Here is a 25,452-nt window from a genome sequence, read left to right as displayed (position 1 = left end):
AGGTTTTTAGGAATAAATGCTGTATTTTATGAAATGTCATTCCAACATTATAATCATGTAAATTTTGTTTGACTACTGGCTATATTAATACATTTCAAAATACTATGCCATCCTTGCATAACCACAATAGATAAAAACACGCTGTGAAATTTGATTTGCTATTACTTCACTTACGATTTTCTACCTAAACACATTTCTTAAAAAAAGAAAAAAACCCACACAACTAAACTTCACAAAATCTTAAGTTTTGAAAGATATAAGGTGTGTGCAAAATGCAGCAGCACTACGATCCTTATTTACTTTTTGGGGGGAAGTGAGGCAGGAGGAGCATATTAAAAGCCTGGTCTGTTTTCTACTCATATTGCAGTGTTTCCTTTATACCTAATAATGGCAATCAGTTCAAACAGCCTTTTCTTCATACAATTTCTTTTAACATAAAAATGAAATATTGACCTCAAGTGGAACAAACTCAACTAGTAACCACTATTGTTTAGTCTTACATTTAAACTATGTTACCAGAATGGTTTTCACATTGCAAACATCTGGACATTAAAACTCACAAAACAAAACAGGTTAATACCTTTGATATTACATTGGCATATGACTTAAAATGGGAAGTCAATACAAACTGCTTTTAAAATAGACAAGATAGTATGAAATACTCTTTATCAGAGTTGTCACAACTTGCAGTTATGTTATCAATGTTATATAACTTTCCTTCTCTTTTAGCCTATAAAGTCTATGAGGACAGGAATCAACTTATGTTTGTTCACTTGTGCCAGGTCTCGTTTGCTCCCTTTAAATCTCCTCTCCACCTTGCTGTACCATTGGGCTTCCTTGCCTTCTGCCCAAGTTCAAATAATAGGAACACCAACAGATCAGTAGATGGAAAGGATTGAGACACACATACACATACCACACACAAATGTTCTTGCTCTCTCTCAATTTACATAACCCTCTTACATGGCCTAACACCCTTTTAGATCTTTGCAGACAATTTGCTCATTTAAAAAACAAAACTCCACAGCATAATTAAGTAAAAATACAGACTTAATTCTTCCCAATCCTCAGTTAGGTTTTTTTCCCTTAGCATATAAACAAATGGTAGTAAGCTTTACAAAGAACTGTATATGCTGACAGGTATTTATCTCTAAGCTTAACCAATTAAAACAATTTTTAAAGAGCTTTATTAACTACGGGGAAGAATCCAGTTTTGTTATCAGACAAAACAAGTAAAACAGGTCTTTTTCCCTTTTGTTCTTTAAGGACTCCTTGTAAAAGGTCTTGATAAGGGAGCCACTGACAGGTACATTCCACATTAACACATTTCAACACTGCTTACAACTGATAACCTAGTGAACATTATCTGAAGTTTCAAGTCAGGGGAATGGAAAAGTATATTCTATTGAGAAACTACGGAAAAAATAAAACAAAAACCAAACAAAACTATCAACAAAATCAATGAGTCCTGAATTAGAAGATGACTATCACCTTTTACTAAGTACCTAAGTCTCCATGGAATAAAACTCAGGAAAGGAGAATGAATTTTAGACCCCATTCCATAGGACTTCAGCTTCTGAAGTAACAAACAAAACCCATTTCACCTGTAGGTAGGTTTCACAGAATGGAGTTGAAGCAAAACAAACAAAATGCATATTCAGTGCACGTGATGTAAAAGGTGTGTGAACTATTTTAGTTAAAAAAATTAAAAGCCTGATCTACCAATTGAATTCTGGGACTGCCATGTAATAATGCTCAGCTCTCACTGTATTAATATCATGAATATATATGAACTATTAAAACTAAATGTGATATAGTCAATAGACAGCTGGCCTACATTTATGTTTATTAAAAACTGACATAAACAAACAAAACCTGTACAAAAAATATCCCAAATCACATATCATTTTGAAACAGTAATCTTGAGAGACATTATCGCCTAGGACCCCCTCTTCCTCTGCCCCGGCCACGTCCTCTTCCTCTTCCTCTTCCTCGGCCTCTTCCTGCAACTGGGAAAAAAGAAAAACAAGGCAAGGTAAATTCTCTTCTGTCCTGATGTTACCTGGCAACCACAAACAGCATCTATAGTAAAAAAAAAACGCTTTAACTTGGTTTCTCTCAAATGTAACCTTGAGTCACCCCTCCCAATACATTATCATGCAGAACCAAGCACTGCTAGCCTACAAAGACACCTTATTGTAATATCTGTTTGTTCGAATATATTGACTGAGAAATTCATCAAATTTTAAAATATTTTTCTTTGTATCATGTCTCAAATTTGCCACAAAATGAAATGCAAATGATGTGAACCTCATACAAGATGGAAGAGATGTATCAATGGAACAGAACATGAACACCATGTGCCAGACCTTCTGTTACTGAATAGAATCCAAACAAGTTAGTTCAAAGCCAAGAAAGTTTAAAAATGTATTGTATCAAGTAACAACCTCCTGACTCTTCAGAAACTTAAGTCATTTGATCCAAGCATAACCTAGTACTTTAACCCATATAGCAATATCTCTATCACCTGGTAATCCTAACTTTACTTGAAAATCAGTGACCAAAAACTCATATCCAAATGAACTAATTTCATCTTTGGACAGCTATTTTAAAAAGTTCTGCCATGGAGTTAAGTCAGTCACATTCTAAATTTCTACCTATTATTTTCAGTTTTACTATTCAAAGCAATACAGTAAGTCTAGGACTTCTGTTAAAACAGGACAGATTAACCACACATCTTTAATTCCTTCTGAAACACTAATCATGATATTCATGATAGAAAAGGAATAAAAATGGTATACACCCATAAGGACTGAAAAAAAAAAAAAGGCAGAGAAAACAGTAGTTGAAAGGTATTATTTTCTAGCGTGGGTAGAAGGAAAAAAGTCTAAAAATTTTTATATTAAGTGGCCATCAACAAAACACCCAGCGCCTTTCTCCTCCCTGCTCTTATAATGCTGGCTATCAGGCATATGTCTCCCATAGTAGGTGATTGGAATCTTCTTGTGAGAAAACCAGCTCCAGAAAAGACTTCCATATATTAAAATTTAGGTCTCTTCAGTAAAGAGGCCAACTCACTTCTGAACCACCCTACAATTATACCCACCAACTGAGGAGCCCAGCCTCTCTTCCCAGAATTTCTCTTTTTGGGTCCTCATTAAATAACAGATGGTCAAAGAACAAGATAATTAAGTAAAGCCTTCAATGTAAAGACCAAATAAAAAGAGAAACCAGAGAAAACAATGCCAAGTATAGAATAAAACTTAAAAAACAAAAGCCCACTCCCAAAACTACAATTAATGCCCTACTATTTACTATCCTATCCAGTATTTTTCAGATAAAGGGCCTACCAAATACCCAGAACAAAATGCAAGGAAAAAAAAAAGGGAGAACAAGCAAAGATCCTATGCCAAGTCATTAAGAAATTTCAGAATAACAGGAATAAAGAGCCAATCTCCAAATCTTCCAAAGTGTTTACAGGGTGGGAGACAAGGCCATGCATGCATAAAGGTATAGGAAGTAAGAATGGCATCAGTGTTTTTAATAACACCACCAGTAACAACAAATACTATTATAATAAATGCATTCATGGCAAGTATAGGCAATAAAAACAAACAAACCAAAAAACCCTCAGTTGTTTGCAATGTTTGTATTTTGAATAATGGATTAGGGTATAAATACATTCACAAAAACGTTTATAATCCTTCAAACTTACCAGCTTCCCTTTTCTTAGATTTCACCTTCGGTTCAACATCCACAAGTAGTGTATCCAGAGGTAAGCTGTCTGGCAGAATAAAATATCGAATGTTATTTCCTCGGATACTCAGTGTTTCCAGTTGTACGGGTTCTCGGTTCTTCAGAGTCATTTTCACAGCTTTAAGATGAGTATTCATGCTGACATCTACACCTAGAGGGGGAAAAAGAGGGCAATTATTAGCACAATAAGAAAGGCAACCAGCCAACTAATATATCAAGTCACAGTGTATACCGTATTACAAAAGAGTATTGTTCTGCAAAAGTACAAGTATCTATGACATAATTATGTAAACTGGTAAATGAAGGGATATTGCCAGTATAAACCAGAAGACTTACCTTTATAGAGATTTTCTCTACCATGTTAGATATCCTTACAGAAGTGAATGCAGCAGCCATGGAGAGACCCTACCTAGAACACATGCCTATTCCCACTGTTCCCATGTATCCTCATAGCCTCAGGCAATGCTTATTGCAGGGTTCTCCAATTGTCTCCATAACTTCCTTACACCCCATTCCACCAAGCTATCTTCATGTTTAAGAATAAAGTCCTGTATGCACAGGACTATTTTTTATTACTAAAAATTTAACATATATTTTTAACTGTTTTAAAAAATGAGCATTACTGCCTGGCCGGACGTGGCTCAGCGGTTGAGCGTCAACCTAGGATCCAAGCGATCAGGGTTCAATTCCTGGTCAGGGCACATGCCCAGGTTGCGGGCTCGATTCCCAGTCAGCATCATGCAGGAGGCAGCCAATCAATGACTCTCTCATCACTGATGTTTCTCTCTCTCTCTCCCCCTCTCCTTTCCTCTCTCTGAAATCAATAAAGATATATTTTTAAAAAAAAGAGCATTACTATTTTTGTTAATACTTTGATTACCAAGTTGCACAGGTTTGGAGTGGTCTGCCTCAAACTTTTTCCATTAAGTCATTAGTTTTAGTATGAGATTTTACAAAATAAAAGCAAGGTTTTCTAGGACAACTATACGAAATGACAGCAGAAATACCCAATTCTTGAAGCCCTTGCCAATACATCTGAACAAACAGGATAACTAAAGATCTAGGTAATGTCTAACCTTAGAAAGTTAAAGCCAAAAAACATGAATTCTCTCAACTTTCCCAGTATCCACCTCAAATTTACTAATCTTATTACTAATATTTTCCTCCCTCCTTCCAGTCAGAGAAGAGGTCTTCTCCCTTCCTAAAATTAACATACTTTTGAGACTTTCCATCTCCTTGGGAACCTTGATCCTTTAACGGAAGGGAAAAAAAGTAATATTTATACTATAAGCTCTATGTTCCAGGAACTGAATTCAAAGACATTTTAATAAATCCTCAAAATCCCTATAGGTAAATAGTATGATCATCCCTACTATGAGGACTAAAAGATATATTCATAAAGGATTTAAGAAGCTTGTAATGGTGGTTGTCAGTGGAGGAGGGAATTAGATTTTTTTACTAGATTTTGCTCTCCCAACTTACTTGAACTACCCCCCTCCCCACATCATTTATTAAGTACCTACTATATGTTAGGCAAACCTTGCATTACATTATTTTTGTGTGTGTGCGCGCGCGCGCATCTTCCATCACTAGATTTTGAGTTCCTAAAACGAACAGATCTCAGGGGAAAGCAGACTAATCAGTTTATAGGATTTTAACATAATGGCAATTACACTTCCTCAGATATGGTCACAGATTGTATCAAAACCTTACACTGTACTGATTTCCTTTCATAGCAACTGGTGTTGCAAAGTTCTAGTACACTCACAAATAATATCAGTTTAATACTGTATATTTCTTTCGATTTACTCAGATTCTTGATCTATGCGTTAAAATATTATTTATAAATTTACTATTTAAATATTTAAGAGAGTGGGACCACATTCCAAGATAGTATTTTCTTCCATTGGCTTATCAGTTCTTTTGAAATTTTGCAACGGGGGGGAGTAGCAGCACTCCTACTATGAGTGAAAAATCAGTGGCCTTCAATATAAAACTACACACACACTATCATTATAGCAAAGAGTTAAACACATAACAAAAAAGTAATGTAAAATTATAGTTCCTTACTGCGCCCTTTCCATCTCCCACATAAATTTTTACCAAGATAATCAGATATGGGAACCCATCCTCTATCTTTAACGTCTTTACAACCTAACAGGGGACACAAAATTCTAATAAAAGCAACAAAATGTATCTTGGAAGATTCAACATTCCAGGCAAAAGGACACACACAGACAAAAGCATGAAAGGCATAAAAGTAGAAAAACAGGCGTCACGCATAGGAAAACCTGGGGAACCCAGTTTGGTGTTAGCGTAAGTACTTAAGGTGAGGCTGATCTAAGATCAATGAAATAATTCAGACATAAAGAGTGAGATCCCTACTACAAGAAATGTTCATTAAGGAACCAAAAAATAATTCTGGCCTGTAGGTAGAAGAGATGGGGGGAAAGTGTTATAAAGCAGTCCAACCTCCATACCTGTGATTGTTCCATGAACCTGTGTTCCATTCTTTAATTCGATGGTTACAGTTTCGTGACTCAATTTCATCAAAAATCTATAAAGAAAATAGGAATAAAATGAAAATTTTCACCTTTAAAATTTTTAAGTGTTTATTAAGTCAAAGGATGAAATTTCTAATTGTTGAAAATCTGCTTAGATGCTATCCACATCAATTCCTATTAATAATCTGCATAACAATTTCAGCTTTCCCTGAATTAAAACCATAACATTTATGAAGGAGCATAATAACTGACATGGTCATTTGGACATTTCTGATTCTCTAAACCACTGTACAGCATCCATGCATACAGATCCCGAAGTCATAAGCCACAAAATTGAAATCAAGAAATTATATGAGGGTGGTCAAAAGGTACAAACTTCTAGTTATAATATAAACATTGGGGATGTAACGTACAACATGCACTATAGTTAACACTGATATGTGGTATATTTAAAGTTGCTTAGACTTTTGCATCCATGATAACATACCTTTGGAAGGTCAGGGTAACTTCCCTTTTTCCAGACCCCTTAGGGAACAACCAAGGCACCAGAGCAGAGACTATTGTTATTTATCGTGTTAATTGTTTATTATTAACTATCCTGTACCCATCTACGTAAAAGATATATCATTTTATTTTTTATCTAATCCTAGAGGTTTCCCCTTTGTCTTTTCTCACTTCTCTAATCCATCAGCAATGAATTTCATGTAATCCACTTGCATCTTTTCTTTTGATTATAATGTATAAAATAAGGTGCAAAACTGCCATTCTCTGGAGCATTATCTCATTGCATTGAGATTTTACTTCCTGGCAATTGTCGACAGTTTGGCTCAAATAAACTCACAAAATTAAAAAAAAAAAAAAAAAAAAAAAAAAAAAAAATTGCTTAGAAAGCAGATCTTAAAAGTTCTCATCACAAGGAAAAAACTTTTTTTTGGTATCTATACAAGATGATGGATGTTACTAAACTTACTGTGGTAATCATTTTGAAATATATTTAAATCAAGTCATTATGCTGTACACCTTAAACTTACACCGTACTTATGTCAATTCTATCTCAATAATGAAAGAAAAATAATAAGTTATAATTGGTAGGAAAAGATTACACGGTTATTTTATATACATAATAAAGTAAAAGTCCTTTCTAACCTCCCTTCATGTTTGTGAGTATATTCTTCAAGACCATTTTATATGAACTCAAAGCATATACATAAAATTTGTTTTTTACATAACTGGGCTATACTTTAATGACTTCTCTAACTTGTAGTTCTCATTTAGCAGTTTATATTAGAGACATTTCCATATACTGTGTTTGTATGTATATATACACATATAGATAGCTATCTATCACAAATCCATTTATGCTAATCCTCACCAACACCGATTGTTACCACTGTTCTAAATTTTTTTTTTGGTCAATTTGATAGGGAAAAAAGGCAATCTGCTCTTTTCTATTAGTTGTGAGGTTGAATATCTTTCCATAAATATGGGAAATTTTAATTTCTTTTGTGAATTACTTATTCACACATTTCCAATTAGGTATAATTTTTCTTTTATTTTCTACCAGTTTACCACAGTCATTCAAATTTGTTTGTGGTTTCCTTTAGTCACATAATTTTTTTTTTTCTTCATTTTATATTGCTAAATTTGTGAATCCTTCTTAGGTATGTAATTTGTTTAGAAAGATGTTTTCCATCCCAAGATTGTCTCTTATTTTCATCTAATTTTCTATTTAGTACACTTCATCTAGTCTTTCGTTCTCCCCCCAACTTTTGTTATGAAATACTGCAGAGAAAGAAATGCTGAAGGGCCGACAAATTATTGAAATATTGCCATTTGTGTGTCCCTCCTACACACACAACTTACACTTTCACCAAATCATCTGAAAATAAATTGCAGGCACTTCAGCATGCATTCTTTAATGAGGACATTTTCCCACATAACCATAATACCACAATCACACCTAGAAAAATAAACAATAATCGCACAATAAGATCTAATATGAAGTTCACATTCACAATTTCTTATACATGTAGGATTAACTCTCTCCCCTACTAGACTGCTGTTGAGGGTAAGGTTTATGATCTTGAATCTAATCCTGGATGTAACAGGCACTGAATAACAGTTGGCTGAATGTTTCAATGATTAAAGAGAAGCCGGCCTTAAACTACCATTTTTTTAGTGGTACAGACAGCCATCAAAAAAGGGGAAATTACTTGGTCTGTTCTCGTATAAAGACTGATGTGTTGAATCCCTTTTCCTGTTTGCTGTCAAGAAGTCTCTTGGCCATGCCACCGTCACAGTGGTTAGAGCATCGGCCCTAGAACCGAAGGGTCATGGGTTTGATTTCCCCGTGCCAGTCATTGGGTGGGTGCAGGAGGTAGCCAATGAATACCTCTCTCCCCACCTCCCTTCCATTCTAAAAAAAATAAATGGAAAAAATATCCTTGGGTGAAGATTAACAAAAATAAATGAAAAAAATGAAAGTCTCTCCATTGATAATGCTTTATTTCATGAAACAAGAATTCTTTAGCCAAGCTCTAAATTTAATAATCACGTATAATATATTAGCCTAGAATTCTCACCTAATAGTTTACTTCCATTATAAAGTTATGGGGTTTAAAAAACATCTTTTACTTTGACCAAACCACTCAATAATTTTTACTTTTATATAAATTCTGTCAAATCATTTTTGGAAGTTAAGACTAGGCTCCAACAAGCTCAAACTCTAGTAGGAAGAACACAAAAGATTTTTTTTAAAGTAACTAAATTAGAAAACCCAGTGGAGGCATACATAGGTTTTTATGTGGAGGCAAATAACAATGGGTAGGAAGGAATGAGATCTTAGAAGACTTGTGGTAAGGCATCTGAAAAGTTGGAAATATGCAGCAAAAAGAAATAAGAGCAAAAATATGGTGGTAAGAAAGAGTACAAAGTTGAGAAATTATAGGTACTACCAATGAAATATTAAGTCCAAGAAAATGAGTAGGTAAGAGTTAGGGAGGAACTTTCACAGAGTCTCCAAGCTCTGTCAAAGAATTCCCTAATGAGAGCTACTGAAGTGTTTTCATCAATGAAGTGGAGTGCCCTGATCAGGTAGGCTAGAGTAGTGTATATAGGTTACCAGAAACTGACCAGGAAGGGTTTATGGGAACTAAGGCTTTGGTAATGTTCCATATCTTAAAAGGGGTTTGTGTTACACAGGTGCATACATTTTTGAAAATCGGGAAATGCACACTAAATTTCATTGTGAGATATTTACCTCAAGAGAAAAAAAATGGGGTGAACAGTGGTGGCAACTGGAATGGGAGAAGGGAGGGTATTATGGGCATGAGAAACAAACAGAATAATCAGAGCCTAGAAACCAAATAGGTTGGAATTATTTTCTGATGAATCTTTTACTATCTAAATTCTTTTCTACCTACTGAAACTTCAAATATTCAGATAACATGGTGTCTTTCAGTATTCAAACCCACACTGAGTTCAAACACCAAAGAAAAATCAATAGTGAGAGATACTTCTATCGGGTAGATAAAAATGCCCAGTTTATCAGATATCAGGACTATCAAGAGAGGAAGAAGTCAAGACTCCCAGGTTTTTGGCTAGGGTAACAGTAAGATAAGGAAGATAGTGCCAAAAATGCAAACCAGTTAGACAAACACCTATTTTCTTGGTGAAAAATACATTCTCCAGTAAGAAGAAATTTTGTTTCTATATTCTAAGACATAGGATAGGATTCAAAACAGTCATTAAAATTTACAAGAAAAATGTCACAACATGGACATCTTTAAATGAGACAAACTAATTTCAAAAAGTATTGCCTGGCAGGTGTGGCTCAGCAGCTGAGCACTGAACCTATGATCCAGGAGATCAGGGGCACATGCCCAGGTTGCGGGCTCGAACCCCAGCGGGGCGACTACAGGAGACAGTGGATCAGTGACTCTCACCATTGATGTTTCTATCTCTCTCCCCCTCCCTCTTTGTCTCTGAAGTCAATAAAAACAACAAAAAAGTATTACATAAAACTTAACTAAGTAGATTTAGGCTGCTAGGAATTGAGAAAATGCAAAATTATACTTAAAAATCTGAGACCTTTTTATCCAAAGCTATAATTCAAATAAAAATGGACTAAAAGTTAACCTTAAATGCCTTCTCTACAAACTCCATCCTGAAGGGTTTGATATGTTATTTCAAAGACACTAGAAGATTATCTACTTGTCTGTCTTCCCCACAAAACAGAAAGCTCTAACAAGGCAGGGATTCTACCTTAAAAAAAAAATCCATTACCATGTGCCCAAAAACTGGTCGACATCAACAACCCTTGACTCAATAGGCAATAAATTAGCTAAATATTTACAACTGCTGGCTTGGTTATTAGAAACCTTGAGGTTCTCAGCCTCAAGGAAAAACACCAATACCAAGCCTATTCGCAGACAGTGTAAAATGAGTTACTCGAGTAAGTCTTCAGTAAGTTTAACCAACCATTAAGAAATAAAATGTAAGAAATACCATTATCCGTGTAGTAAGTCACAAATATGGAAACTGATTCTGCCCCAAGTTGGGAGATTTACCCCAAATCAAAGGCCTATTTTATTTTTATTGATTTTAGAGAGAAACTTCCATCCGTTGCCTTCCGACCGGGTTCGAACCTGCCGCCGCCACCTTTTGGTGTAAAAGACAACGCTCCAACAAACTGAGCCTCACCAGCCAGGGCTTAAAGTCCTACTTTAAAGGGGAATGTAGGTTGAGTTATATTAAGTCTAGAGAGTATAAAAAATAAACTTAAAAAAAAAGGAACTTATGATGTCAGAAGTCCACCCGATTTAAAACATTTTGGAAACTGGCTTATTTCCTAGATAACCCGCTGCAGCTTTTAAGTGCTCTTTTTAAAGCACATTAATTTAAACTACTTATACAGGGCATGCAACTTTCACGTCTCACGGACCTGCGGGTTCATGAGGGTCGAGGTGCGCCGGAGAAGTAACCTAGACTAGAAAGTCGGTAAATAACCGAAAGCAAGGCCTTGTAAGCCTAAAGCTGCACCTTTAAGGAAGGCCTAAGACATTGGGTGAGAAGAAAGGGCTCGGCCTTTACATCCACCTCTTGGAAAACACGAGAAATCCCCGCGCGACCCAGTCTAAAATACCAGGCCTCAGCGCCTGGGGCTGCGCGGCCAAGATAGGGCGGGAGCGGCGGGCGCCGGAGGCCGTTAGCAGGCCGCGCACGCGGCTTTCGCGCCTCCTGGAAGTGGGGCAGCCCAGCTTCCCATTTCTGGCCCAAAACGTCCCTTCACGGTCCCCACCCTGTTTGGTAACCTCCTCACCTCACGAGCTTCATCCTAACGGAGATTTCAGTCCGAGAGTGCACAAAAACCGACAACGGAGGGCCACCGGACCGCAGTATGAATGGCCGGAAACGCCTACACCCAGGCCTCCGACGTAAAGAGCGCGCGGAGCGCGGCAGACGCACGGCGGAAACGCCGAGGCCACGCTGCGTCGCACCCCCTTCCGGCCGCGAGGAGCGCCGCTGCGGCCCCTGGCGGCTGGGGGTGTGCCTTGCGACTGCTGAGGGCTTTTAGGGATGTTCTAGGAGGACGTTTCCCGTTAGAGGTAGATTTGAGGAGATTAAATTCAATTCGTGGGCACTCCGGCACAGCAGTCGACCTTGTATTCTGCAGCACCAAATATACCCACGAGCGAAGGGAAGTTCTGAGAGAAGTCCAAGGGATTGCGCTAATTTTGCTATAGAGCCAAGAAATTCAGCATTTACTTAATGTACCTGAAGAAAATCACACAATTTAGCTAGTTATTTTCACTTTAAATTCTGCCTACAGGCTTCTAAAGGGTACCTTACACTGCTCAGAGATCGTGTTATGCTTCTCTAATGAGCTCAAAAACTATTTAATACCTTCTTTCTTCTCTTCCTCTCCAGCCTTTTACAGTCCAAGTCTCTCTCCCAAATCCCTGTTTCCTACGTCTTTGGGAAAACAGAATCCATCCTTCTGCTTTCAACGGAAGTATTATTGCTCCTTTCAAAGGCACATTCCTCTTGTATTGATCCCATCTCTCGTTTTCCTAAAAATTTCCCTCCTTCAGTTATTCCCTTCTAATTTGAATCATCAATTTCCCCCTCTTCATTGGATTTTTTCCATCATACGAAGTTCTCCTCTGATGCAGCTCCAGCTACTGCGGATTTCTTTCACAGAAAAACTTCTTGAATGAGCTGTCTATGCTTGTTTTTGTCACCTCTAATTCACTTTAAACTACACCGAAGTTGCTTTTCTAAAGGTTCTAGAAAACCTCCAAGACAACGTTTGTCCTCATCTTACTCAGCATCTCAGAAGCGTTCAACACAGATAGTCCCCTTTTGAAACACCTTTCTTGTTGGGCTTCCAGGATGCCACGCACACCTGGTTTTATTCCTGTCCCACTAGCTGATCTTTTTTGGTTGCAGCTGCCTCATCTACTGAGCCATCACATGTTGGTGTGCTTCAGGGCTTACCCTAGGGGTAGTCTCCTTATAGGTACTTTCTCCTTTAGCCTAGGCAACCTCCTCCAAAACCACAGCTTTAATTTGTATCTTCAAGCCTGGACTTCGTCCTTTAGCAAAACTCATGGGTGTTGTAAAGTAATGCTCATCAAATTTTCATGTGCAACCCTGCCTGGGTCGCTCAGTGGTTGGAACATCATCCCGTACACCAAAAAGTGGTGGGTTTGATTCCCCGGTCAGGGCGCATACCTAGGTTTCAGGTTCAACCCCAGTTGGGGCGCATACAGGGGGCAACTCACTGATGTTTCTCTCACATTGATGTTTCTCTCTCTCTCCCCCTCCCTCCCTCTCTGTCTCATCCTCTCTCTCTCTTAAAATCAATAAAAACATATCCTTGGGTGAGGATTAAAAACAATAAAACAAAAAAAATGTAATGTGCATAAGACCCAGTGCATAGTATGAAACTTTAGAATGAAAATTCTGATTCAGTTGGTGTCAGGTCTCAAATCTGCATTTCTAATGTTAAAGAAAAAAACACAGGCCCAGTCCTAGTCATCTTGGCTCAGTGATTAGAGTGCAGCCTGGGGACTGAAGGGTCCTGGGTTTGATTCCGGCCAAGGGCACATTCCTGGGTTGTAGGCGCAATCCCTGGCCCCAGTCAGGGCATGTGCAGAGGCAACCAGTCCATGTGTTTCTCTCACTTTGATGTTTCTCTCTCTCTGTCCCCTTCTACTGTCTCTGAAAAGTAATGGAAAAAATATCCTTGGGTGATGATTAAAAAAAAAAAACAAAACACCCAAAAGCAGCCCACCGACATGGCTCAGTGGTTAGTGTTGACCTTTGAACCAGTAGGTCATGGTTCGATTCCTGGTCAGGGCACACACCCACGTTGGGGGAGTGCAGAAGGCAGCCAATCAGTGACTCATTGATGTTTCTATCTCTCTCTCCCTCTTCCTTCCTCTCTCTGAAATCAATAAAAACATATTATAAAGCAAAAAAACCCAAAAAACAAAACATAGGCCCCTGCCTGGTGGGGCATGGCTTGGCAGTTGAGCATCGACCTAGGATCCAGGAGATCGTAGTACAATCCCCAGTCAGGGCGTGCAGGAGGCGGCTGATCAATGATGATGCTCTCATCATTGATGTTTCTATCTCCCTCTCCCTTCCCCTCTCTGAAATCAATAGATATATTTTTTAAAAAAACAAAAAAATGTAGGTCCCAATGGAGTCACTTGTGTTAATAGCCTATAACACAAAACCTAGATTTAATACCTGATATAATTGCAGTTTCAGCCTCTCCCAGAAACATAATCTTAATAATCAGTCTGGGATTTCTGGTCAAGCACCAGCAGTCTGTCACTTAGGCTCTCTCCATTCTCCCTGGAAAAAAAAAAGCAATCTACATGTTAACAACCTTTCTACTTCTCTTCCCCCAATGATGCCCCAACTTCTTTTCTTTAACTAATAGCTCCCTTGCCCCAACCTGCTTCCACTTTGTACAGTGCCCTTCTAGTTGCTAAATGGGATGCTGCATGATTCATGAATTGCTTAACAAAGCCAATTAGATCTTCAAATTTACTTGGTTGAATTTTGGTTTTTAAACACTAACATGCCTTCAGCTGATGAAGATGCCCCAGTCCATTGCCCACAATTGATTAGGAAGACTGTAATGAACATTTGTGTGTTGCCTTCTCAAAACCAATCTCCTGGTGGTTCATGTGATCCTAAGGAAGCTGACTCTACCCTTATGTCAGTAATCACATTCTATTACTTGTTCACAGTGAATTTGGAATGTAAACTGATCAATCAGACTTCTGCAAGGAATAATCTTTCCTTCTGGATGTGAATGGAGAGGTAGTTACTGGAAACCCCACAAGAGAAGAACCAGTCTTAAGAAAGAGTTTTAAGAAAACAAAACCCATGATATTAATGAGCCCCTGGATTAAAAGTAGTGCCTAATTGTGGCTATTTAAATTAAGTAAAATTAAAAATTCAGTTCCTCATTTACAAGTCACATCAAGTGCTCAACAGCCATATGTGGTTATGGTTATCCTTTTGGACAGTGCAGATAAAGAATATTTCCATCCTCAAAGAAAGTTTGATTAGACAGTGCTGCTCTGTTAATCACCCTATTTATTTCCTTGTTTGCATTTAATTATTTTACTCATTGTCTGATGCAAGAATGTAAACTACCTGAAGGCAAGGATTTTTATCTGTTCTGTTCACTTCTGCATTCCCATCATTTAGAACAGTGCCTTGCACACAATGTGCCCTAAAATATTTGTGAAATATCTGAATGTCTCCATTAGAAAGCATGCTGCATGAGGAAGACCTTGCGTGTATTATTCATTGCAGTATCCCTAGTCCTCAGCACAGGGTACTCCTCTCTATTATCCTCAAGGCTCTTCCTACTTTGAGCTCTGTCTACCTCTTAATCCCTTTTCCCCTCAATAGAATTGTAGTATTTAAGTTCCAGGAACTCATCAAACTCACTCTCCTCTCCAAACTTTTGTACATTCAATTCTTTAATCTGGCTAACACCTACTTATCCCTTCTCAAGTATGCAAGGCCAACATTTTCACTTGTATGTGTTAGTGGTGGGTGTCCCAGAAGATAGCAAAGTAAAATGTCACTGTCAGTTGATTTATACCAAATTGTTATATGTTTCCTGTTTTTATTTTCTACCTTCAACTTTTTAATAGAATTTTTACTTTCATCTTATAAAGCTGTCAAGAGTCCTGAAATAAAGTCAACAAGAGTGAAGCAACAACAAAAACAGTCTTTATTTGCCTCTAGCAGGAGAGTTGGTCTGAAAGTAGACTACCCTGCCTTCTGAGAGTTAGCAGAGGTTACATGTTACAGGGATTTAGATTGGTCATAAAAAAGAAAAGAAACAAGGAAATGAGAATGTTACGTGTGGGGGAATGTAACTATTCCATTATTAGTTTTTAGAAGTAGATGTTCTAATGATAAGCAAGAGTAGAAAAGTACATTCGGCAGTTTGAAGTCAGGAAGGAAAACAAACAATTTAAATCTAGGAGATGACATTTTCAATTTTGAGTTTAGCAAGAGAACTTACAAGTAGGGACTTTCAGTTCTTTGTGCAGGGATTGTGAAAAAGACGATTACAGTTTACAAAACCATAACATTAAGCACCAAGATGCAAGACCTAGGCCACAGCATTTGTTTTTACCATTTGCACATGGCAAATGAACTGATCAGAGCTCTCCTCAAGGACTTTCTCAGGAACTCTTAGGAATTGAGGCTTCTCTTTTTACTGGGCTTGTTAGTGGCAGAAATAGAATTGTTGAGACTAGTTGTAGTTATAAGAAATATTAATCATGCTCTGTTAACTGTGATTGTTCTGCTGTGATTAGAGAAAGCACATTCTAACCTGGCTGAGAGTTGTACTCCCTGGAACATGGCAGATAACTTTGGAATGCGGTCCATTCTCCTTTTCCAAGAATTGCCTGTCACCACAGAAAGATTAACAACCTTGTTCCCAAAATAATGGAGTCCCAGAGGCACCCACCCTTTTTGACTCCCAGCCAGTACTGCCTGTAGCCTGTTAGCATTATACCTTGCCTACTTCCCCATGCCTGTAATTCCTACTTTCCTACGTAACCTTTGTCCTTCTACCCAATATAAGCAGCTGGCTTATGGGGGGCAGTGGAGCAGATTTTATGTGGATGGATGGATCCTGCTGCTCTCCCATGCTGCTGGCATCACTGGAATAAATGCTCATGTAGGATTCAATCCAGCTTCTGCTTAATTGGGTCAAGTAGTGACAGGCAGCCCAGACCCATTCATTATCAGGTTTCAGGGTCAGTTTACTGCGAGCTTATCTAATTTTTGAAGGCTCAGTCAAGCAAAATAATTTTTCAGTTGATCATGATTAATTTTTCGTAGACAATCAAATCAAATGAACCAAATTCTAAAGTTCATAGACAGACAGTTCTAAAAGAAAACCATTGATGGAAGACAAAACAAATTTTGTCAAACACAATACTACAGAATAATTAAGATTTAATCAAACTACAAATTGAGACCTTTGGCATTAATGAATCTGAAGTGAAAAATATCTTTTAAGCCCTAGCCAGTTTGGCCTCAGTGTTTAGAGCATTGGCCCACAAATTAAGGGTCTCAAGTTTGATTCCAGCCAAGGGTCATGTATCTTGGTTGCAGACACATGTGGGAGGCAACCAATCAATGTATCTTTCCAACATCGATGTTTCTCTCTTTTTCTCTCTTCCACGCTCTCTGAAAAAGCAATGGAAAACATTTCCTCAGGTGAGGATTAGAAAGAAAATATTTTAAAATGATAAAGAATAATACTTGAGAAAGTTACTTTTTTGCATAAAAGTGAAATATTTAAATTTTTTTAAAATCCTCACTTGAGGACATGCTTACAGAGAGGAAGGGGGAGGGGGACAGAGACACACACACACACACACACACACACACACACACGCATCGATTGGCTGCCTTCTATATGTGCCCCAACTGGGACTGAACGACAACCCAGGCATGTGCCCTGACTAGGAATCAAGCCAGCAACCTTTATGTGTACAGGATGATGCTCAACGAACTGAGCCATTCCACCCAGGCAAAAGCAAAATATTCTTTTAAATGCATTTTTATTGAGATGTAATTGACATTTAAAATGTGTAATTTTAAGGTATATAACATGTTGATTTGATATATTTATATAATGCAATATGATTACCACGGTAACCAGCACATCTATCATGCCACACAATTATTTTCTGTGGTAGGAACAATTAAGAACTAGTATCTTTGCAACTTTGAACTTTATAATACCCTGTTGTAAAAGCAAACTGTTTTATACTTTCACATGTTAACGTAGGAAACATTCAAACCCGTGAAGAATTTTTTGTGAGTTTATTTGAGCCATCCTGTCAACACATACCAAGAAGCAGAATCTCTACGGATTGAGATAATGCTCCAGAGAATGGCAGTTTTGCACTTTGTTTTATACTTTACAATCAAAAGAGACAAAAGTGGGTTACATGAAATCCATTAGTGATAGATTAGGGAAGCAGGAGAAAGCAAAGCGGGGAAATCTCCGGGATTGGATGAAAAGGTAAAATGCTATAGACACACACTTCTTAGGTGGGTGTAGGATAGTTAACAACCAACAATTAACATGATAACAATGAGGGGTATTTGTGGTCTCCTATGCTTTGAATGGTGGGGGGGGGGGGGAGGGGGGAGGGAAATTACTTTGTTTTTGCAAAGGCATGTTAATCAGGTATGTTATCACAGATGCAAAAAGACAAACAGACAGGCTTCGTTATGGTGAAAATTAACCTTTGTTAGGGAAAATTACTGCCTTAGGATGTGGCTACTCACCATAGACTGCTTTTAGTTAAAAAAGTTTTAATCTCAGACTATCCTTCGGGGTTACTTTAGGTGTCTGAGTTTGCAAGGCAACCATGCAGGCATTCCCTAAGCTTGTCAGGTTTAGCACAGGCCCCCTTTTCGTCCAGGTAACACAATGTATGGTGATGTGGACAATGGCTTCACCCATCAAACTAATTTTTGTTTTTGTTTTTAAACCACAGACTCTCGCCAGACTAAACTGACAAGCAGCTCGATAAAGTTTTGTGGAAGAAGTGTTGTCAGAAAACATCAGGCTTGACAAACCTACAACACATTTGGGTTGTACTGGGTTTCAACCCAAATGTGTCGAAGGAGGGCAGGAAGGAGAGAACTCACCTAGGACCTTTTCTTCAGATTCTTAAAGGCAAGATTACCGATTTATCCATCCTCACAGTTCTGCAAATAAGGAAAAAGTAGCATAGAAAAGTGTTCAAAAGCAGCGTGGGAACCACGAATCCTAGTGATAGAACCTTGATTCTATCTTTAGAGGCTTGGAAGAGCCAAAGCTTTGTTTGAACACCCGCCACGACTAAACCTACTGGAATATTCTACAGTGTCTTGGGGATTCTTGTGCTCTCCACAAGGAGAAAAGTGTGCAAGGAGAAGGCGAAGCCTGGCATTTTTTGGAGGCGCTGGGGTGCAACGTAGGGAAAGGAGCGCGAAGGGTCAATTATCTCCCCTTTTCTTTACATTGGCCCATTTAGAAGATTAAAGCCTTTTGAATTAGTCGCAGAGAACTACCTGCAACTATCGTAGGAAACTGCGGCGACGTATTTCCAACACAAACCACCGCCGCTGGGGGCATGGGTGGCTTTATTCCAAAAGGCGACCCCGAGTAGGGCAAGCGGCCACCGCCAGGGGGAGCAGCTGCTTCCCCGGGAGGCGCCCACCCGCGGTGCGCGCACGCGAGGCCTCCCACCGCGCCTGCGCCCAGGGTGGACGCTGGCTCGCCTTTCCCCGACGCCCCGCCGTCTGGCCGGGGAGAAAAACTGCGTGACACGCAACGAGCGTGGCGGCCATCTTCGTCTTTAGGGCACGTCAGCCGAGCCCGTTCGGGCTGAGGAGGAGCGATGCGCAAGCGCGCCCAAGACAGTCGCAGGTAACTCCCATTTGACGGGCGAGGCGTCGCCGTCGTCGCCGGAAGTTTGGCGTTTCTGCGCCGCGGAGGAGGCGGCGGTCGCGGCAGAAGCAGCAGAGTGTCTCTTGATACCCGGATGTGAGGCGGTCTGCCGGCTCGCGTAGGACCCTCGGCCAGGAGTGAGGAAGGTACACGAGCGTCCCGACCGTCCCTGCCGCCTGCTGTCGCGCCGCCTGCGTCCTCATTTCCCTTTGCCAGCCGCCCTCCAGAGCCGGACGGCTCTCCCCCTTCCTGTCCCACCCTTGTGTCCCGTTGCCTCGCACACCTCTTCCTACTCCGCTCGTCCCGGCTCCTGGAGCCCCTGAGAGGCAGTGGGCGGCTCCGACGCGCCGTCGCCTGAGGTAAGCAAACAACCTGCGCGCCTCGGCTGCCCAGTCGCCGCATCACCTGCTGCTGCTGCTGCTTGGCGGTCAGGGGTAATAAGGGGCCGTGACCGAGAACCCGGACGGTCTGGGGCTCCCCACGCGGCCGCTAGGGCTCCGGAGCCCCGAGGTGGCGTGCAGCCATTGCGACTACGGGGGCGGCGTCGGCGTTGACTCGCAGGTAGCCCCCGGGCCTCGTTCCCGCCCCCGGCGGCTTTCCTTAGCGGCGTTTCCCCTGAACCAGCACGGAGCTGCGGTTTCTCCGGCTGCCTGCCCTGCCCCCGCCGCCCCCCGCTGACCCAGCCTGAACCGTGAGGCCTTTGCAGTCTGCGGGGCGGGACGTGGGGATCTTGGTTTCACTGTCTTTAGCCTGGAAGGGAGGGGAGCGGTGGCCCAGGTCCAAGGTCATAGAGTAATTCGGGCTGGATTTGAGGGTCTGGGCACAGATAGAGCTCCCCTGGAGTGAATATAGGTGCAATGAGAGCTGTAATGAAATTTATCTAGATAGATCCGAACAGGAAGGAATTGGGTTCTTGATTTTTATCATTATTCATAAAATGATTTGACAAACGGGGGTTTGTATTACTAGGGCAGAATGGGATAGCAAGTCCAAAAATTAGAGAGCTCTCCCATCCCGGACTACCAACCTCCTTGCCACCCCACCCCCACTACCGCCTCTAAAGGTGGAGTTCTGAAAACCTAGCACCTATGGTATTTTCCGGGAGGGAGGGGAGGCGCAGCGGGGTAGGAAGAAGGAGTTAAATCTTTGAGATTTGAGAAGAACTTGTTTTCTGTGGCACTTAGCTGAAATGGGATATTTTCAGCAGGAAGTAATTGCAGCACACAGTATTTAAATATTGTTATCAAATCGTATTTCATTAAGTAACTGGCTTTTGTAGAAACCAATAAAAGAATGCTACTTAGTGGAACAGTAGAATGTGGGTTTTGTTTTTCCCACCTAAACATTAATTTTTTGAAACACTGGTCAGTTGAAAACATTCTGGTTACAGTGAATTTTGCTTTATTCACCCCTTCTTCTGATTTGGTCCTTAGTTTCTGTTTTACACAGAGCCCCAACACCAATGGAACTTTTTTTTAATTTGAGAAACTTGAAAATTCTCACCATGGGAATTAGCTATGAGAATAGGATGAAAAGTGCTTAAAAAGGCTTACTTTGGAAACTGCAAATTCAGGCCTTACGGCATGTGAGGAAATAAGAAAACTAACACAGACACTTCCTCCTTTTAGACAGAGTGCGGTACTCTATATACCCATTAGGTCAGATGTGTGACTTTGGAAGTACCCTTTTTAGAAGAAAACTTGCCCTGGCGTATGAGCTTCTGCCCACTTTAATCATTCCTGGCTGAGGAAAATATGCTCTCATTCCTCTTTGATCAGCATTTTAATTCTGTAGTGAACAGTAATTTTTTTAACACCAGCCCCATACAAGATTTTGTGCTAGGCATTTAAACAGATAAATTATGTTTCCAGAAGAACTGAAAAAGGACCCTAATAAATAAATGCCATTAACCCCTTTGCTGGATGGCCTTTTTTAGCTTGGTAATTTATTACAAGACAGTGTATTGTATTTATTGTAATAATAAAGGCGACTAGCATTGCATAATTCAAAATAATGGATTTTTAAATAAATATTTTTTCATGACTTTTATTGGCAGATTTATGTTTCACAGAGTTCTTTAAATAACCTCTACTGAAGGTGGTCAGAAGTTTAAATGGTTAGAAACCAACTCCAGTAAAATTGTTACTATAGATAATTCACTTAAGGACTGTGTCCCAGACTTGCTTTCTGTGCATCTTTTTTTTTTTTTTTGCCACAGTGGAAGTTCTTTGGCTCTGCAGCAAGTTCTGTATTATAGCTACATTATATTACTGTAGGTACTTTTGGCAAATACATCGTTCTGTTAATCCAACCATCCTGTCTTTTCTATTTTGAGGGAGCCTTATCTTACTCTTAATTGGGTTATAGTACATCTGAAAAAAGCAAAATTTATGTTGTTTATTTTCCTTAGCTTACTTTAAATATTTATGGCTGCATAAGTGAGTCACACAGCTAACTCAGGATATAAATAAAAATGGGGTATTAAATATTACTTTAATGTAGTGGTTCTCAAACTTTTTGGTCAGGATCCCTTTGCACTCTTTTTTTTAAAAAATTAAATTTATTGGGGTGACAATAGTTAATATGAATATACAGGTTTCAGGTGTGGGTTTCTGTGTTACAAGACCTGTATATTGCACTGTGTGCCCAGCACCCAAAGTCATATCTTCTCCCGTCACCATATATTAAGACCCCCCCATTACCTCCCACTCCCTCCCTCTGTCAGCCACCACACTGCTGTTTGCGTCCACAAGTTTCAGTTTTATATCCCACATATGAGTGAAATCATACGGTTCTTAGCTTTTTCTGACTATTTCACTTAGCATAATATTCTCAAGGTCCATCCATGTTGTTGAAAATTGCGGTATTTCATCCTTTCTTATGGCTGAGTAGTATTCCATTGTGTACGTGTACCGCATCTTCATCCAATCTTCTATCACAGGACACTTTGGTTGTATCCATATCTTGCTTTTTTTTTTTTTTTTTTTTTTTTTTTTGGTTAATACTCACCCAAGGATATTTTTTCCATTGATTTTTAGGAAGGGAAGGAGGCAGGGAGGGAAGGGGAAGGGCAGAGAGACAAAAACATCAATGTGAGAGAGAGACATTGATTCCTGCACGCACCCATCTGTGTGGGGATGGAATCTGCAACCCAGGTATGTGCCTTTGACCGGGAATCCAACCTGTGACCTTTTGGTCCTTGGGCTGAGGCTCTAACCATTTAGTGCACTGGCCAGGACCCCTTTGCACTCTTAAAAATTATGTAGGACTCCATGCCTTGGCTTGGCAGCTCAGTTAGAGTGTCGACCTGATATGCCCACCAAGGTTGTAGGTTTGATCCCTTGTCAGGGCACATACAAGAATCAACCAATGAATATATAAGTGGAACATCAAATTGATGCTTCTTTCTTTCTCTTTCCCTCCCTCCCTCTCCCTCCCTCTCCCTCCCTCTCCCTCCCTCCCTTTCCCTCCTTCCCTTCCTTTCTTTAAAATCAATCAATAAAAAAAAAATTATGTTGGACTCCAAATAGCTTTTATTTATATGGGCTATATCTATTGATAGTTATTGTACTATCTGTAGGGGGAAAAATATAAGTTAAATTATAGAGGAGTACTTTAATAACCTTTTCAGATAATTGTGATACTCTCTGATTCAGAACAATTCAACAAGTGGTAATTTCTTTTTTTTTTTCTTTTTTAAAAATTTTATTATTGTTTAAAATATTACAGATGTCCCTTTTTCTCCCCAATGACCCGTTCCACCCCGTTCCTTCCCCCTCCCCAGGCCCTCTCCCCACCATTGTCCATGTCCTTGGGCTGTGTATATATGCATATAAATTCTTTGGTTACTCTCTCCCCCTCCACCCACCCGCCCTCCTCCATCCCTCTGACATTCATCAGTCTCATCTATGCTTCCATGTCAACAAGTGGTAATTTCTTAAAGGTTAGTTGCAATGTGGAATCTGAAACCATATCTATATACTTTTTCTTACAATGTTACATTAAAATTCATTGGTATGTTTTGCACTTCTCTTTGATCTTTTAGCCATGTATGATTTTGATCTAATGAGCCCCCCTGAAAGGGTCTCTGGAATCCTTAGGGTCCCTTACCACATTTAGAAAACTACTGCTTTAATATAAATAATTGAATAGGTTGGAATTAATGTAGTTATTGAAGCTGAAAGGGATAATGATAATATGGAAATGGAGTTGCCAGGTAGTTAAGTATAGAAACTAGGAGTAACTCAGGTAAATATTTTAAGTGCTTGTGCTGTGCCAGGAGCTGTTTAAGGACTTTATATTTGGAAATGTTTCTATAGTGTCGTCTTTAGTGATGGTTAAGAGAAAGGCAAATATAATTTAACTTATATTTTTCCCCCTACAGATAGTAAAGTCTTTCTGACATATATTATTATTTATAACACAGATATAGTTACATAGACTGAAGGCTTTCCCCCTGAGATCAGCAACAAGACAAGGATGTCTGTTCTTGCCACTTTTATTCAGCATTGTACTGGAGATTCTAGCCAGGACAATTAGGCAAGAAAAAGAAATAAAGTCATCTAGATTGGAAAGGAATAAAAGAAAAACTATTTCTATTTGCAGATGACATGATCTTATATGTAGAAGATCCTAAGGTATCCACAAAAAACTTATTAGGACTAATAAATGAATTCAACAAGGTTATAGGATATAAGGTCAATGTATAGAAATCAGTTTTCTGTATAGTACCCATGAACCATCCAAAAGAAATTAAGAAAAGAGTTCCATTTATAATAGAATAAAAAAGAATAAAGTACAGCTGGTCCTTGATAGTGTTTCGTTCAATGTAGTTTTGTTATAATGTTGATGGAGGTGCCATAGGAACTTAACTCTTCTTTATGTCAATTAGCCTATGTCTGACAAAATTGGTTTCATTTATGTTTCAATTAGCCTATGTCTGACAAAATTGGTTTCATTTATGTTGTTTTGTTTAATGTGTCAAAGAACCTATTGACGATGTTAAGTGAGGACTTACTGTACTTAGAAATAAATTTAACAAAAGTTCAAGGCTTGACACTGAAAATTACAAAAAATTGCTTAAAAATTTAAAGATAACCTAAATAAATGAAAAGATGAAATCCATGTGTAAGGTACTAACATGTCAATATTCTGCACATTGATCTACAGATTCTATGCAATCCCTGTCAAAATCCTAGCTGACTTTTTTGCAGAAATTGACAAGCTGGACTTAAAATTCATGCAGAAGAGTCAAAAAATCTTGAAAAAGAGTAACAAAGTTGAGGGACTCACACTTCCTCATTAAAAAACTAACTACAAAAGGAGCCAAGAATATACAATGGGGAAAGGACAGTCTCTTCAATAAATGGTGGTGTGAAAAGTGGAAAGCCACATGCTAACCAATGAAACTGGACCCCTGTCTTAATACCATACGTAAAAACTCAAAATAGATTAAAGACTTGAACCTAAGACCTGAAACCATAAAACTCCTACAAGAAAATATAGATGGTAAGCTCCTTGATAACAGTCTTGGCAATGATTTTTTGAATCTGACACCAAAAGCAAAAGCAATGAAATAAAAAACAGGTGGGACTATGTCAAATTAAACAGCTTCTGCATAGCAAAGGAAACCATCAAGAAGATGAAAAGGTAACCTACTGAAAGGGAGAAAATATTTGTAAATGATATATCTGATAAGGGTTTAATATCCACAATATATGAAGAACTTGTAGAACTAAATAGCTGAAAGAATCCAATTAAAAAATGGACAGAAGATCTGAATAGACATTCTCCCAAAGAAGGCATTTATATGGCCAACAGGTACATGACAAGATATTCAGCATCACTAATCATCAGGGAAATGCAAATCAACACAATGAGATATCACCTCACACAAACAGATAAGAAATAAGTGTTGACGAGGAACTGGAGAAAAAGGAACCCTTGTATACTGTTGGTAGGAATGTAAATTAGTGCAGCCACTATGGAAAACAGTAGGGAGGTTTCTCAGAAAATTAAAAATAGAACTACCATATGACCCAGCAGATCCACTTTTGCATATTTATCCAAAGAAAATGAAAATAACTAACTTAAAATGATATGTGTACCCCCATGTTCATTACAGCATTATTTACAATAGCTAAGATATGGAAACCAGTGTCCATCATTGGATGAATGGATAAA

General features: G+C 39.1%; 2 protein-coding genes across 5 annotated transcripts in view; one reads left to right on the top strand and one right to left on the bottom strand.

Annotated features, from left to right (window-relative positions):
• Positions 1–1,032: 1,032 nt before the first annotated feature.
• SNRPD1 (small nuclear ribonucleoprotein D1 polypeptide) lies at positions 1,033–11,703 on the bottom strand. Its single transcript, XM_016211510.2, has 4 exons — positions 11,581–11,703; positions 6,237–6,313; positions 3,716–3,907; positions 1,033–2,009 (listed from the first exon to the last, which is right to left on the bottom strand). Exons 1-4 carry the CDS (start codon positions 11,592–11,594, stop codon positions 1,933–1,935), a joined length of 360 nt encoding a protein of 119 aa, XP_016066996.1. The 5' UTR covers positions 11,595–11,703; the 3' UTR covers positions 1,033–1,932.
• Positions 11,704–19,215: 7,512 nt separating this feature from the next.
• The window catches only part of ESCO1 (establishment of sister chromatid cohesion N-acetyltransferase 1), a 51,191-nt gene continuing 44,954 nt past the window's right edge, over positions 19,216–25,452 (top strand). For 2 of the 4 annotated variants that reach the window (XR_001603087.2, XM_087818994.1), the window contains exon 1: positions 19,216–19,628. The gene's annotated coding sequence lies outside the window, so the exon portion shown is untranslated. The remainder of the gene's footprint in view (positions 19,629–25,452) is intronic. The other 2 variants (XM_016211508.2, XM_087818993.1) reach the window with 1 other exon arrangement.

Source organism: Miniopterus natalensis, chromosome 7 (assembly GCF_054644295.1).
Source record: "Miniopterus natalensis isolate mMinNat1 chromosome 7, mMinNat1.hap1, whole genome shotgun sequence".
Classification (NCBI taxonomy): Eukaryota; Metazoa; Chordata; class Mammalia; order Chiroptera; family Miniopteridae; genus Miniopterus; species Miniopterus natalensis.
This window is presented reverse-complemented; position numbering and strand designations above follow the sequence as displayed.